At 31.5% G+C, this 15,145-nt stretch overlaps 1 protein-coding gene across 1 annotated transcript; it reads left to right on the top strand.

Moving 5' to 3' along the window:
* Nucleotides 1-1,106: 1,106 nt before the first annotated feature.
* On the top strand, nt 1,107-15,145 carry LOC139525597 (FACT complex subunit spt16-like). The gene is made up of 13 exons (XM_071321092.1): nt 1,107-1,252; nt 3,469-3,584; nt 4,233-4,315; nt 5,068-5,138; nt 5,790-5,917; nt 6,432-6,567; nt 7,470-7,596; nt 8,121-8,239; nt 8,507-8,632; nt 9,282-9,470; nt 10,453-10,622; nt 12,711-12,840; nt 13,712-15,145. Exons 1-13 carry the CDS (start codon nt 1,244-1,246, stop codon nt 13,715-13,717), a joined length of 1,410 nt encoding a protein of 469 aa, XP_071177193.1. The 5' UTR covers nt 1,107-1,243; the 3' UTR covers nt 13,718-15,145.

Below are 15,145 nucleotides of genomic sequence, written 5' to 3'. Positions count from 1 at the left end.
TTTCATGGATCAGTGAACAAGGTTAAGTTTTGGTGGTCAAGTCCATATCTCAGATACTATAAGAAATAGGGCTAGTATATTTGGTGTATGGAAGGACTGGAAGGTGTACATGTCCAACTGCTGGTGTCATCTGACCTTGACCTCATTTTCATGGTTCAGTGGTCAAAGTTAAGTTTTTGAGTTTTGGTCTTTTTATCTAATATTATGCCAAAGGTCAACTATATTTGGTGTATGGAAATATATTATGATCTATATGTCAGTCCCACAGGTTTTATTTGACCATGACCTCAATTGCACAGTTCATTGCACAGTGTTAAGTTTTTGTGTTTTGGTCTATTTTACTTAAACTATAAGGCAGCAACCATTTGATATTCTGGGGGGGCTATGGTTTTTTTTTCTGGACAAATTTTTTTCGAAAAACAATCTATTTTTTTTCGCGACAAGTCGAAAACAATTTTTTTCTTTTCAATTTTAGCATTACATATAGTGGCAGCTGAGGGTGAAACAAACATTTTTTTTTTCTCAGAATCAAAAACAAATTATTTTTTTCTCCAAAAACTGGAAACAAACTTTTTTTTCCAAAAAAAACCATAGCCCCCCCCCCCCCCCCCCCAGAAAATCAAATGGTTGCTGCCTAAGTAATAGGTCAACTATATGTGTTGTATGGAAGCTTTGTTAGCTGTACATGTCTGCCTGTCATGGTTCATCTGACCTTGACCTCATTTTCATGGTTCATTGGTCTTTGTTTAGCTATTTTGGTTAATGTTAAGTTTATGTGACAGTTGTAATAAAGCTTTATAGATCTTGACAGTTGTCTCATTTTCAAACAATACCACATCTTCGTTTAATATATATCAATTAAACTTTTGAACTGGACGACGGGCGACAAGCGGTGAAATAAGCCCAATTATCCAAAAGTGACGGTGAGCTTTATAAGAAAACAGAAATAACCTCTTTTGCAATAACTGCAACACAAACTGCCGTGATTTGTGCGCATGCGTAAGAAACGCCCACCGAATTTCCTACTTTCATTTTTGAAAAATCTTTAATTTGGAGATAGATTTGTACGCATTTATTTACATTTTATCCTATCCATATCAACGAAACCCACGAAAATTTGTATCCAACTAATGATAATGAATCCAAAGTCAGTTCAGCAATATCAGGATCAATGACTTTTAAAATGTGTGTATAAAAGAGAGACTATTGTGTGGAAGGAGCAAAATAAAAGAGAGAAATTGAAATGTTATCGGTAAACTACTTAGGGACCGGTCAAAATTTATCTACACTTAGGACCGGTGCAAAGTGCAGTAGGACAGATACTTTTTTTCCGGAATAGCTTTTGTTGGGACATCACTTTTTTCACAGATAATATCCATAGGACACAAGTTTTTTTTTCAAACGATTACTTTGAAATTATTTTTATTAACATTTATAACAAAACTTGAAATAACAAGTATAACATTTGTATAATATACAATATGTAAAAATATAAATTATTATATAAAAATTCAGATAGGCATCTTTAATTTTTTTTATAACTTTTTCAAATCAACTTGGATATCTTAGATATATATCAAGCTTACTGAATCCCATTTCATTTTGTTTTTTGTTGTATTGCTGTAAAATTTAAGAATTAAAGTAATCTTGGTAAAAAAGCTAGGATTTGCAATTCAGACAAAATAGAGATAGTACACTTTAATTTTTTTTATAACTTTTTCAAATCAACTTGGATTTTCATCAAACTATGCAGCTATCTTAGATATATTAAGCTTACTGAATCCCATTTCATTTAGTTTTTTGTTGTATTGCTGTAAAATTTAACAATTAAAGTAATCTTGGTAAAAAAAGCTAGAATTTGCAATTCGGACAAAATAGAGATAGTACACTTTAATTTTTTTTATAACTTTTTCAAATCAACTTGGATTTTCATCAAACTATGCAGCTATCTTAGATATTTATTAAGCTTACTGAATCCCATTTCATTTAGTTTTTTGTTGTATTGCTGTAAAATTTAAGAATTAAAGTAATCTTGGTAAAAAAAAGCTAGAATTTGCAGATCGAACAAAATAGAGATAGTACACTTTAATTATTTTTATAACTTTTTAAATTCAACTTGGATTTTCATCAAACTATGCAGCTATCTTAGATATATATCAAGCTTACTGAATCCCATGTCATTTAGTTTTTTGTTGTTTTGCTGTAAAATTTAATTTCACTTATATGGTGAAGTGCAACAAACATACATCATGTACATCATGTACATTACATCAACCAACAAAGTAGCAAAAATCATTCGGGGGTCACATCAGGTACATTTTCTGTAAATGGGAAAATGTTAAAGTAATTATTACCATTCCTTATAAAAAACACATTCCAAGGCAACCTATGGGTCTTCAGGTTAAAATATATATAGAGAGTTAAACCAAATGCTATTGAGTTTCATGTTTCTCCTGGAGCTTGTTTTTATAATTAATATATAAAGGTATTGATAAAATTCTATATACGATACATGCAGCTTCATTAATTTTTCAGTTTACCAAACACCTATTTGTGGTTTGATTGCATTATGCAATGTCTTTGTTTTTTTCAATGCTATATTTATAGTATAATTTATGATAATGCCATGCCTGTAATTGTATGTGAATCAACAAAATAAAACATGAAACTGTTGCTTTTGATCATATTATAAAGACAACATATGTTAAATGCCTCTATTAAGTGTACTATTATTTACAATACATTGGAAAAGTAGGATAGGACACCAACTTTTTTATTACTAAGGTGGCATAGGACATCATTTTTTTTTCAGTCAGAAAGCCATAGGGTTGTAACTTTTATTAAATGTTTTTATTTTTTGCACCGGTCCTATGTGACGATAAATTTTGACCGGTCCCTTATGTATTAGAGTTCACATACAAATTACTCATTAGATAGCCACTGCAGCTGATTTTTGGGCTAGTAACAAGAGATAATTTGCAACGAGAGCATTTTACAGCTTTTTTTATTCCCCCACTGAAATTGAGGGGGCATTGAGTTTTACCCTTGTCTGGCTGTACCAAAATTTGTTTCATTTCTCTAATTTTAGTTAACCTAAAAAAATTGATATGAAACTAATACACAAATTATGCTGATTACCATAAAACACAGATCAAGTTTGGTGGTGTCACTTTTACTATTTTACAGTTATGCCCCTTTACAAATGAAAAAATTAGTGAATATTTCATTTCTGTTCTCTAACTTGCCTTAACCAAATGTTATGAAACCTATATTCAATGCTTTAAGGTAGATCAAGTTAAAATTTTAGTGGCGTCACTTTTACCGTTCTTGGTTATTACTAGGATGAAATAAATTTATCATTAATTATTGTATAAGTATTGAAAAAAATATTTTATAAAGATATAACTTTTATTTTTTTCCTTTTCAATGTTAATTTTGTTAATAAAAGAATGAATCTTTTTATTTTAGATGGATATGACAACAGAAGAAAAAAGGCAAAAACATCAGAAAGAATTAAGAGAGAAATTAAACGAAGAAGCATTGCAGAGATTAAAAGGAATGAAATCAGGCACAGAAGATAAAAAGTAAACCATTACAGCTGTTTACCTTATGCATGTAGTTTAAAGGTTTGGTTGGCTTACTTGCTTTGTTTGTATAAATATTTGCTCAAGCATGCAATAACACTACAAGCTGAGCCCCACCTATCTATGGTTGTAATTGTAAAACTTAATTACAATGCTCAAGAAAACAGTTCTACAAACAAAGCAAGTAAATCAACCACACCTGAAAACTACATGCATTTGGAAAATAGCTGTAAGATAGAGTTCATATTGTATTTTAATTCCAATCCAAAAGAGTAAGAGTAGAAATCAAGGTCAACAAGTTCTGATAGTGGACAAAGTTAATATAAGTGGGAATATTGAAAACAAAAACAATATTTGAATTTCATGGTTACGCCTGTATCTCATATACTGTAAGCAAAAGTCAACTATATTTGATATATGATTTTGTGGTGTACATGTTTAAGATTTATCTGACCTTAACATTATTGTAATTTTTTTTATGCACTTTCCAACATAAATTTTTTTACATATCTACACAGGCTTTTTTTAATATATATCTAACAAACTGGGTATGAATCAGGTTTTAACATTTTCTGAAATAGTGTTTAGGCTTAAGCCGTGATGTTGTACTAAATAGAAAAATAACTATTCCATGTATCTTATTTTTAGAGTGCGGAAGTCAAATATTTCTTACTCTAAACCATCATGGCTCCCTCATGATTCAGAAGTTAGGGATCTCCAGTTATTTGTTGGTAAGTTGTTAGTCTTTATTATAAACTGAACATTAAAAAACTCTGGTAGCAAATTCAGTTAATTACTGGAATAGTAGTAAACATTTAAGAAGATATTTAGATCTCAACTTACACCCTTCCTTGAAAAAAAAGTTGGATTTTTATATCATTGAAAAAAGAAAAGATTATTAGAATTGCAGTATACATTTCTTTATATCTCTGTTTAAGGGACATATCATGGTAGGACTGTAGTCAGTTTGTCCGTCCTTCCCCTGTCAACATGTAGGACAATAAAATTAAAACATATTAACCAATTTACTGAAACTTTGATTAATTGTGAGTTGTGGAGTTTTATTCATAAATAAGGGGGATTTTACAGTTTTCTGATATGAACTCTAGCAGTTTTCATGAACGTTTGGTGATTGGTTGATATCTATCAACAAAACCTTCCTTTAGTTGTTTTTTTAAAAATAAATTTCTGATATGGCATTGAAGCGTTATGGAACTTTATTCCTTATAAAAGCAATTAGCATATCGTGCACTCATGGTGCAGCTCCTTATTGTGTATGTTGGAATTTGACTTTTGTATTTTGAAGCAATTGAAAGCCTGATATTACTTGTACTGGTTAATGATGCCATCAGTATATTGAGATATCAACACTTATATTCAAACCATAGTAATAAAGACATTGATTGTACTGGTATATGATGCCACCAGTATATTGAGGTCTCAACACTTATAACCATAGTAATAAAGACATGGTTTATTGCAGATAGAAAGTACGAGACTGTCATCTTACCCGTCTTTGGTATACCAACACCATTTCATATCGCTACAATAAAGGTAGGTATCAGCTGATTAGTGTATATGGATTAATTATTGTCTGTTATGATACCTATATGTTATAATATGAAATATATTGGTTTGGCCTGACTTAATATGGATAGGTATACAGACTAAATGACATGAAAGTCCTTTTCATTCTAATTAAGAATTATGATGGGTTTCCAGATTCATTCCTCAACAACTTCCTGTTAACGGAAATAGTTGGCAGGGGTATCATCAGTGAGCAGTAGCTCTCACAGTTTTACTTGTTACTAATAAATTGAACACGGCTATTAAAATTTCTTGTTTCTTTTTTTATAGCCTCATGCATAATTGAAATACTTTTCTTTTTAACACAAAGGTTGAATAGAATTTCTCACATATGTTTTCTAGATGTGTCAAATGAAATTCATAAGACCAACATTATATTTATATCAACTATTTATGAATTTTCAATCATTTAAAAACTTTAAATGTACTTGAATTAAGATCATCAGATGTATTGTATGTTTGCTTTTCTTTTTAGAACATAAGTCAGTCGATAGAAGAGGACTACACATATCTTCATATTAATTTTTTGTTTGTCTTTTCTTTATAGAACATAAGTCAGTCGATAGAAGGGGACTACACATATCTCCATATTAATTTCTTGTTGGCTTTTATTTTAAGAACATAAGCCAGTCAATAGAAGGTGACTACACATATCTTTGTATTAATTTTTATCATCCTGGTTCATCTCTTGGTAGAAATGAAGGAAATTGTTTCCCACAACCAGATGCTACCTTCCTAAAAGAAATGTAAGTAGATTTATGTCACTTACACTAACTGTATATAATCGTGTTTGGTAATTTGTATGTCATTAAATAATTTAACAATGAAAAATGAGGCCAAAACAGCTTGGGTTTATGAAAATTAAAACTTGTAATTTAACAAAGAATTTAAAAAGTCTTGTATGTTTTAGAACTCCAGCCATTTACCCTCATGATTCACTTTGAAGAACTTTCCTATTGAATTATTTGTTAAATTATTATCATCCTAACTTTTATTCCTCTAGATCTATTTCCTCATTGTGTCTTTTTTTATGCCTTTCCTCGTGTCTTTCCCATGCTTCTCAGTTCCATAAGTGTACATAATTTCAATACAAAAAAAACAAACAAAAAAAATTATATCAGATTCCATCTTTAAAAAAACCTTCCTCCATGTTGAATAATTCTTTCGCATGTCACTTCAAATTACAGGAAGACTGGGTTAGTGGACTATTCTGAGTATTTAAACATGATTAGATTTTTTTTTTATCTTTTTATCTTACAGCACCTACAGAAGTTCAAACACCAAAGAGCCAGGAGAAATATCAGCTCCATCATTAAATTTAAATACAGCATTCAGATTGATTAAAGAAGTACAGAAAAAGTTTAAAACTAGAGAAGCTGAGGAGAGGGAAAAAGAGGTTAGAATATATTTTTTGTATTTTCATCTTTGAAAGTTAATGGAATAATAGTGCTACAAATGTTTGTTCATTCATACATCTATGGTGTAAGATTATTATACCCCGCTTTGAAAAAGGGGGGGTATACTGTTTTACCTCTGTCTGTCTGTCCATCCATCCTTCCGTCAGTCCGTCCGTCAGTCCATCTGTCCCATAAATATTTTTCGTCTCATTTTTCTCAGGAACTACAATACAAGGATTTCTGAAATTTGGTTTCAGGGTTTATATAAGTTTGCTATACCGTGTGATGTGTTACAGATTCATCACTGGACAACTTCCTGTTTACCGAATACTTGCATATTTTCACACTATTTGATATTATCCACTTGCGGCGGGGGTATCATCAGTGAGCAGTAGCTCACAGTTTCACTTGTTATATCTTATATGAAGATAAGGTTAAGCGCTTTATCTAGGTAATCATAATCAGGTATTTTGTATAAAAATATATGTGTTGCAAAGTAAATACTGAAGGTAAAAACTGTGGTGCTTCTAACTCAGATCATGTGAATGTTCACCAACAAATAAAAAAATTACTACAATAGGTTGATTTAGAATGTTGAATTGCCCAATTATAAAACTAGTTAGGAACTGTTCAGGTAATTTGGACATAAATCTTTTGTTTTAATCGTCTTAAAAGAAGATTAGTATTTTAATTGAAAAATAAATGAGAACAAAAATGCAAATCTCAACTTTAATTTTTCCTCTTTAGATGTATTTAGAAGTATATAACAAATATAGTAATCAATTGTACTAATCAATTAAATAATTCAGTTTTATTCTGTTTAGTGATTTTTTTGTTGTTGCTTATTGCCCCAAACTACACATTTGATGATAAATATTCTTTATATTCCATTTATTTTCAGGGTATTGTTAAACAAGACACACTTGTTATCAACCCAAACAGAGGAAATCCAAAATTAAAAGACGTTTATATCAGACCAAATATTGTACCAAAGAGAATCTCAGGAAGATTGGAAGCACATACAAATGGTAAAGTAACTGATAATTGACAGATTATAAGGTTTGATTGAAAAAAACCAGATCAGATACTTTCTTCATTGAGTTTATTATCTCCCACTACTATGAGGACATAGTTATAATCTTCATCCGTCCTTGGAAACAACAATACTCAGAAATTCAGAAACTTTCCTACTATATCGCCAGTTTAATGTGACAATATGCTGGTGAGTAATCAGACTTTGACTATTTCTTTGACTATTATAACTCAATTATACCTCTTGAATTCATCTCCTATGAGACCATTTGCCCACAGGCTGTCATGCATGGTATAATCTTCAACATCCATTTTCCAAATATTTTGGCTTTGAGCATGAAGAAGCATTATTTGTCAAATTTGACTAACTATTGACATCTGGGACAGTAAAATAAGTACCATTTAATGTAATGTTTATAGTGTATATATTTTAAGTCAAAAGTATCATCTTGAGCAGTCTAATTGGTGCCGTTGAATTTTATTGTGTATCTATGATTACTAACCTCGTTTTTCTTTGTAGGATTTAGGTTTAATTCAGTGAGAGGAGATAAAGTTGATATCCTATATAACAACATCAAAAATGCTTTCTTCCAACCTTGTGATGGAGAAATGATAATCTTGCTACATTTTCATTTAAAGGTAAGGAAATTTTCTGTGATAAAGATACATTACGATTTTAGTCAGTGATTAAAACAACCAATTCATATTTGAAGCAGTAGTTCAAATGGCCATAAGTGTTTGAACTCTGAAGAATGTAGATAAGTGAATAAATAGAGACTTGTACCACCTGTTTGCACCAAATCTTTTGTGTCATAATGTACAAAACTGGTTACATCATGTAGACTAATCTTTATATAGAGAGGATATTGAATACAAACGTTTCACAGGATATATAATATTTTGCAGCATGCCATTCTGTTTGGCAAGAAGAAACACATTGATGTAGAGTTTTACACAGAAGTTGGAGAAATCACAACAGATCTGGGGAAACATCAACACATGCATGACCTTGATGATTTGCATGCTGAACAGGTATGTGGGAGTTAACAGAATGCATCAACACATGCATGACCGTGATGATTTACATGCTGAACAGGTATGTCGGAGTTAACTGAATGAATATACATTTCAACTGGCAAATAGTGAAATTATTCTAAATTTTTACTGTTTTTATACCCCATTTATGCATTATGTTTTCTGGTCTGTGCATTCGTTCGTTCAATCTCCATTTGTCTGTCTGTTCCTCTCCAGGTTAAAGTTTTTAGTCGAGGTAGTTTTTGATGAAGTTGAAGTCCAATCAACTGGAAACTTATTACACATGTTCCCTATGATATGATCTTTCTTATTTTAATGCCAAATTAGAGATTTTACCCCATTTTCACGGTCCACTGAACATAGAAAGTGATCATCCATGTACTTTGGACACATTCTTGTTTTAAATATACATGATGGAAAAATTTACTTTCATGCAATAATTTCAGAAAAGCAGTTTTAACTCTCACTTTTGTGTACTGATCAATGATTACAATAATGATTAAATTAGAAAACAGTATAGGATTTTATTAGATTTCTGCAAATGAATTTTTATTCAGAAAGAAGTTAGTTTACTGTATTTAAAATAAGAAAAAAACGAAGATAATCTTTGCACTACTGCAGTTAATGAATATTTGTTTCTGTAAAGGCTGAGAGAGAGTGCAGACAGAAGTTAAAGTCTGCATTCAAAGGATTCTGTGAAAAAGTGGAAAACATAACTAAACAAGAGGTAGAATTTGATACCCCCTTCAGAGAACTAGGATTTCATGGAGTACCATTTATATCTACAGTATTGTTACAACCAACCAGTGGCTGTCTGGTCAACCTTGTGGAATGGGTAAGTAGAATTGTCCCACAGCAGTAGGGAATGGGTTGATCACAGTGCAGTTTACTTTGTCCAAGAGGAGGGGTTTAGAGATTTTATAGAAAAAGGGGATAATGTTGATTCATTTGTTTTTATGGTTACCTATTTATGTGAATTGAGAACTTGAGTGTTCGTGAATATTTGATGTCATGGTTTGCCCAAGTCTGCACATATCCTTACTGAAAACTGTAATTTGTTGAACATTAAAATGTGTTGCTCACCTCTATCTACAAAATGTAGGGAAATTTATTTTTTTTGGACAGAACATTTGTTGTTTAGTCCTTTCTTGACCACTTCATTGCTGTTTAATTTCACAATTTTAAAATTTGGTTGATGTATAAATAAGATAAGATCCAACTTTAACAAAATTGTGACGATTTATGTTTGCGTTATTTTTCTATCCTCAAAAGTAGCGAAAATAAGTTGGTTCTCTAATGAATAATAATCAATCAACAGTAGACTTTGCATAGATAAAGGGAAATAAGTAGCTTTAAAACAATACTAACAAAATTTGACTGATCTGTTTTCCTTCCAATCACTTCAGAGATTCAAAAAGTCTTGACCTTGTACTATATAAATTACGCATTTGTGGCTGAATCAGTAGTACATATGTGGAGCTTGTTAAAAGACACTCCATGACATCAAACTTTATTTCAAATCAGACAGACTGAAAGCAATTAAATTTTACATGACAATTTCCCCATATGCTTGAACTAGATAAAAAACTATATGAATATATATGACCCACAAACAAAATTACATAAAGCATAAAATATTTATTTAAAGTCGGTTATACATATAACAATACAACATAAGCTTTTATCCGACATAACTGTGCTGTATAGGTCTTACTGACCATGTGACCAGAGGAAATGTATAAATAAACTATTTCTTTTAAAGCATGTACACAAAAAGTTTTGATCATTTCTAAGATAGATACTTATTTTGTCTTTAGCCTCCATTTGTGATAGCATTAGACGAAGTTGAATTGGTGCATTTTGAACGTGTGCAGTTCCATTTGAAGAATTTTGATATGGTATTCGTGTTCAAAGATTACAGCAATAAAGTTTCAATGGTGAACTCTATTCCAATGCAAATGTTGGATCATGTCAAGGAATGGCTGAAGTAAGATAAATATATATTTGTAACATTTTTAGCTCACCTGGCGTCCGTCGTCGTTAACTTTTACAAAAATCTTCTCCTCTGAAACTACTGGGCCAAATAAAATCAAACTTGGCCACAATCATTATTGTGGTATCTAGTTTAAAATTGTGTCCGGTGACCCCGCCAACCAACCAAGATGGCCTCCATGGCTAAAAATAGAACATAGGGGTAAAATGCAGTTTTTGGCTTATAACTCAAATACCAAAGCATTTAGAGAAAATCTGACATGGGGTAAAATTGTTCATCAAGTAAAAATCTATCAGCCCTGAAACTTTCAAATGAATAGGACAACGGGTTATTGGGTTGCTGCCCCGAAATAAGTAATTTGAAGGAAATTTTGCAGATTTTGGTTATTATCTTGAATATTATTATAGAAAGCGATAAACTGTAAACAGCAATAATGTTCAGCAAAGTAAGATCTACAAATAAGTCAACATGACCAAAATTATCAGTTGACCCCTTAAGGAGTTATTGCCCTTTATAATCAATTTTGACCAATTTTTCGTAAATTTTTGTAATCTTTTACAAAAATCTTCTCCTCTGAAACTCCTTGGCCAAATTTAACCAAACTTGGCCACAATTATTATTGGGGTATCTAGTTTAAAAAATGTGTGGCGTGACCTGTCCAACCAACCAAGGTGGCTGACATGGCTAAAAATTGAACATAGAGGGGAAATGTAGATTTTGGCTTATATCTCTGAAACCAAAGCATTCAGAGCAAATCTGATTGGGTAAAATTGTTTATCAGGTCAAGATCTATCTGCTCTAAAATTTTCAGATGAATAAGACAACTGGTTGTTAGGTTACTGCCCCTGAATTGGTAATTTTAAGGACCTACAAATAAGTCAACATGACCAAATGGTCAATTGACCCCCAAGGAGTTATTGCCCTTTATAGTCAATTTTTAACAATTTTCATAAAATTAGTAAATTTTTACTAACATTTTCCACTAAAACTACTGGGCCAATCATTATAGATAGGGATAATTGTACACAGCAAGAATGTTCAGTAAAGTAAGATCTACAAACACATCACCATCACCAAAACACAATTTTGTCATGAATCCATCTGTGTCCTTTGTTGAATATTCACATAGACCAAGGTGAGCGACACAGACTCTTTAAAGAGTGTTTTGGTGATGGTGATGTGTTTGTAGATCTTACTTTACTGAACATTCTTGCTGTGTACAATTATCCCTATCTATAATGATTGGCCCAGTAGTTTTAGTGGAAAATGTTAGTAAAAATTTACTAATTTTATGAAAATTGTTAAAAATTGACTATAAAGGGCAATAACTCCTTGGGGGTCCTTTGTTGAAATTCAGGCAAAGTCTTTTTGTATCAGATATTGGAATGCAAGTTCTTATTATTGCAATATTTCCCCAGCAATATTATTCCCATTATTGAAAAGCAGCTCTGAATAAATTTTGAATTCACAGTAGTTTTTTATGGAATTTATATCTACACTGGCCAAAAGGTTGTTTTCCCCCTTTTTTTGATCTATTGTAATATAATGAATGACAATTTTAAAAGAACTGTTTGACAGTTTGGATATCACTAGATTTAATTTCACAAAAAAATCTAGTATAAATTTGCTCATATTTTCATAAAACTCAGTTTATCTCAAAATGACTACATTGACATGTAGTTTGAAATGACTACAATAATGGGGATTTTTAACAAAAGCTCTAAATTTCCATAATGTGTGTATCTGTTGTTTCTTAGTCCATTCTTGAAGTTATTTTGATGTTATAAAAGTGTGGAGGACATTTGTCTACATTCTAGCAATCTTTTTCAAACTGAGTAAACGTAACTCTTGTCTTAATCCAAACCATTATTTAGTGAGGAAGGGTACCTTATTTGTTAACGGTGGTAAATGATTGATTGATTGTTGTTTCTTTCCCGTCGCCTTAGCACAAAAAGGCTGTATCGTTGTAAAAGAGCTAATACTAATATTTTACCATTTAAATGGTAGTAAATGATATATAATCTATGTATATTCATTTGATAGTTCCTGTGATATATAATCTATGTCTTATACATTTGATAGTTCCTGTGATATTCGATACTCGGAGGGAGTTCAGAGTTTGAATTGGGCCAAGATAATGAAGACAATTACAGATGATCCAGATGGATTCTTTGACAGCGGTGGATGGTCTTTCTTAGACCCAGAAAGTGATGTAAGTGGAATAACATCTATCATATGAATTATTTTGGCTCAGCTTTAATGTATCTCTGGTATAAATTTCAATTTTCTTGGTAAATGCATTTTAGCAAAACTCTTTAAGCCAAGTTGTTATACCCCCGCTTTAAAAAAGGGGGGGTATACTGTTTTACCTCTGTCTGTCAGTCCGTCCGTCCATCAGTCCGTCCGTCCATCAGTCCGTCCGTCCATCAGTCCGTCCGTCAGTCAGTCAGTCCGTCCCATGAAACTTTCGTCACATTTTTCTCAGGAACTACACATCCACCCTTTCTGTAACAATAATCTGTCAGATTTGGTGTAAACAAAAAACAAGACCCTGCAAGCATAGTCTATTTCTATAACAGTCAAGCAGATAGTTTTTTTTATATCTGAAAAAAAAACTACCATGTAAAGTAATATGCAATTAAAAGGCCTAAAATAACCCCTAAAATTCAACATTAACAGATTTTTAACAATTAAATCAAGATGCACAAAGTTTTAAGTATTGGTCAGAATATAGGGTTCTTTTGTACTTTAACAATATCACAATAACAATAAAGTGACCTTAATTTTGGACAAGGTAAATGGCAAGAAGCCAAATTTATCAACCTCTATTGTATGAATGGGAAACTGACCTTTCAATTCTCAAGGCTAAATAAGTATTTTATAGGCTAAATACAAACTTACCTGTCAAGGTAGAACTGTAATCTGAGTGATACCGGTGTTATTCAAGTCACCAAATGGATTTATTTTAAGATATCAAATTAATGGCCTTCTGACATTGTTTTAATGTTGAGGATATCAGCTTGTGTATACAATAACATTGTCAATTTGTTTAACTTCTTGTTATAAATATATTTATGTTTCAGGTGTAAAAAGTGGGAAGTCCCTATAGAGAAAGTATATAATAAGATCCAGAGAGATAAGTTCCGATGGGCTATAGACATGGCAGATGAAACATTTGAATTTTGATGATAGTCCACATTAGAATGCAATGTCTACATAATCTTTCAAAGTTAAACAGGTATCCAGTAACTTGTGTTCTCTAAACCAACCAAAATGCTTGTGTTCTGACTGGTATCCCTCCTAGCTAACAGATACTATGATACTATCAGCTCTACATTGAGTGTAGTAGGTAGATATCATGATATTTACAGACCCTCATTGCAAAGTGTCCACAAAACCTCTTCTCTATTTAAGTTATTTTATATTTATTTTAATTTAAGATGTAACAGAAAAACAAAGTTTGAGGTAGAAGTTGCTAAAGATGGCGAGCTGAACTGTTTTATGAAATTGTATTTTAAAACTTATTGTAAATATGGAGTGTACGTGTGTGAATGGAATTGTATTTGTATGATATGATTGGGAGATGTCTTTTTCTGATTTAAACCAAAAGGATAACTTAGATAAATACCTTTTATGTTTGAGAATGTGTTTGTGTGGAAATGTAGTACTTTAGAATTTCAGCAAACTTTTACATGTATGAAATTGGTGAGATAGAAGTAGCAGTAGAGTGGAGCAATTAAATAATTATGTTTACTTTGTGTTGACACTTTCTCTTGTTACTTGTCCATTAGGCTAGTAGTCACAGCTCAGTGGCAAATGATTTTTAATTATTGGATTGAAACCTGAGTTCTTTATTGATTAGTCATGGCCACAAACTTAGTTCATCTTGTTCTTATTGCATGTCCATATACACAAGTCCCGCTTAAAACTTTTGGTTGCCTGAACTGTATGTTAGATGAATGTGAATTTATATTTGATTTTGCTTGCAGTACCTTTAGTTCTCAAATGTATTGTTTTAAACAACTTGATTATTATATGGTGAACAAATATTGGAATTGTTTGTATCAATAACATGCTGGTATGATTCATTTGTATTGTAGGGACCTTTTCTGGAAAAATATATTAAAGGTAAATAAGATAGGTGGCTTTGTAGCTTTTCTCTTAGATCATCACCTTATTAAAGGTAAATAAGATAGGTGGCTTTGTAGCTTTTCTCTTGGATCATCACCTTATTAAAGGTAAATAAGATAGGTGGCTTTGTAGCTTTTCTCTTAGATCATCACCTTATTAAAGGTAAAGAAGATAGGTGGCTTTGTAGCTTTTCTCTTGGATCATCACCTTATTAAAGGTAAATAAGATAGGTGGCTTTGTAGCTTTTCTCTTGGATCATCACCTTATTAAAGGTAAATAAGATAGGTGGCTTTGTAGCTTTTCTCTTAGATCATCACCTTATTAAAGGTAAAGAAGATAGGTGGCTTTGTAGCTTTTCTCTTGGATCATCACCTTATTAAAGGTAA

The sequence above is a fragment of the Mytilus edulis genome, chromosome 5, assembly GCF_963676685.1.
Source record: "Mytilus edulis chromosome 5, xbMytEdul2.2, whole genome shotgun sequence".
Lineage (NCBI taxonomy): Eukaryota > Metazoa > Mollusca > Bivalvia > Mytilida > Mytilidae > Mytilus > Mytilus edulis.
Note: the sequence above shows the minus strand (reverse complement) of the source record. Positions and strands in the feature narration are given on the sequence as shown.

Coding starts and splice junctions, on each gene's coding strand:
- LOC139525597 (XM_071321092.1), top strand. Junction 5,918..6,431: donor GCTACCTTCCTAAAAGAAAT/GTAAGTAGATTT, acceptor TTTATCTTACAG/CACCTACAGAAGTTCAAACA. Junction 10,623..12,710: donor CATGTCAAGGAATGGCTGAA/GTAAGATAAATA, acceptor TACATTTGATAG/TTCCTGTGATATTCGATACT.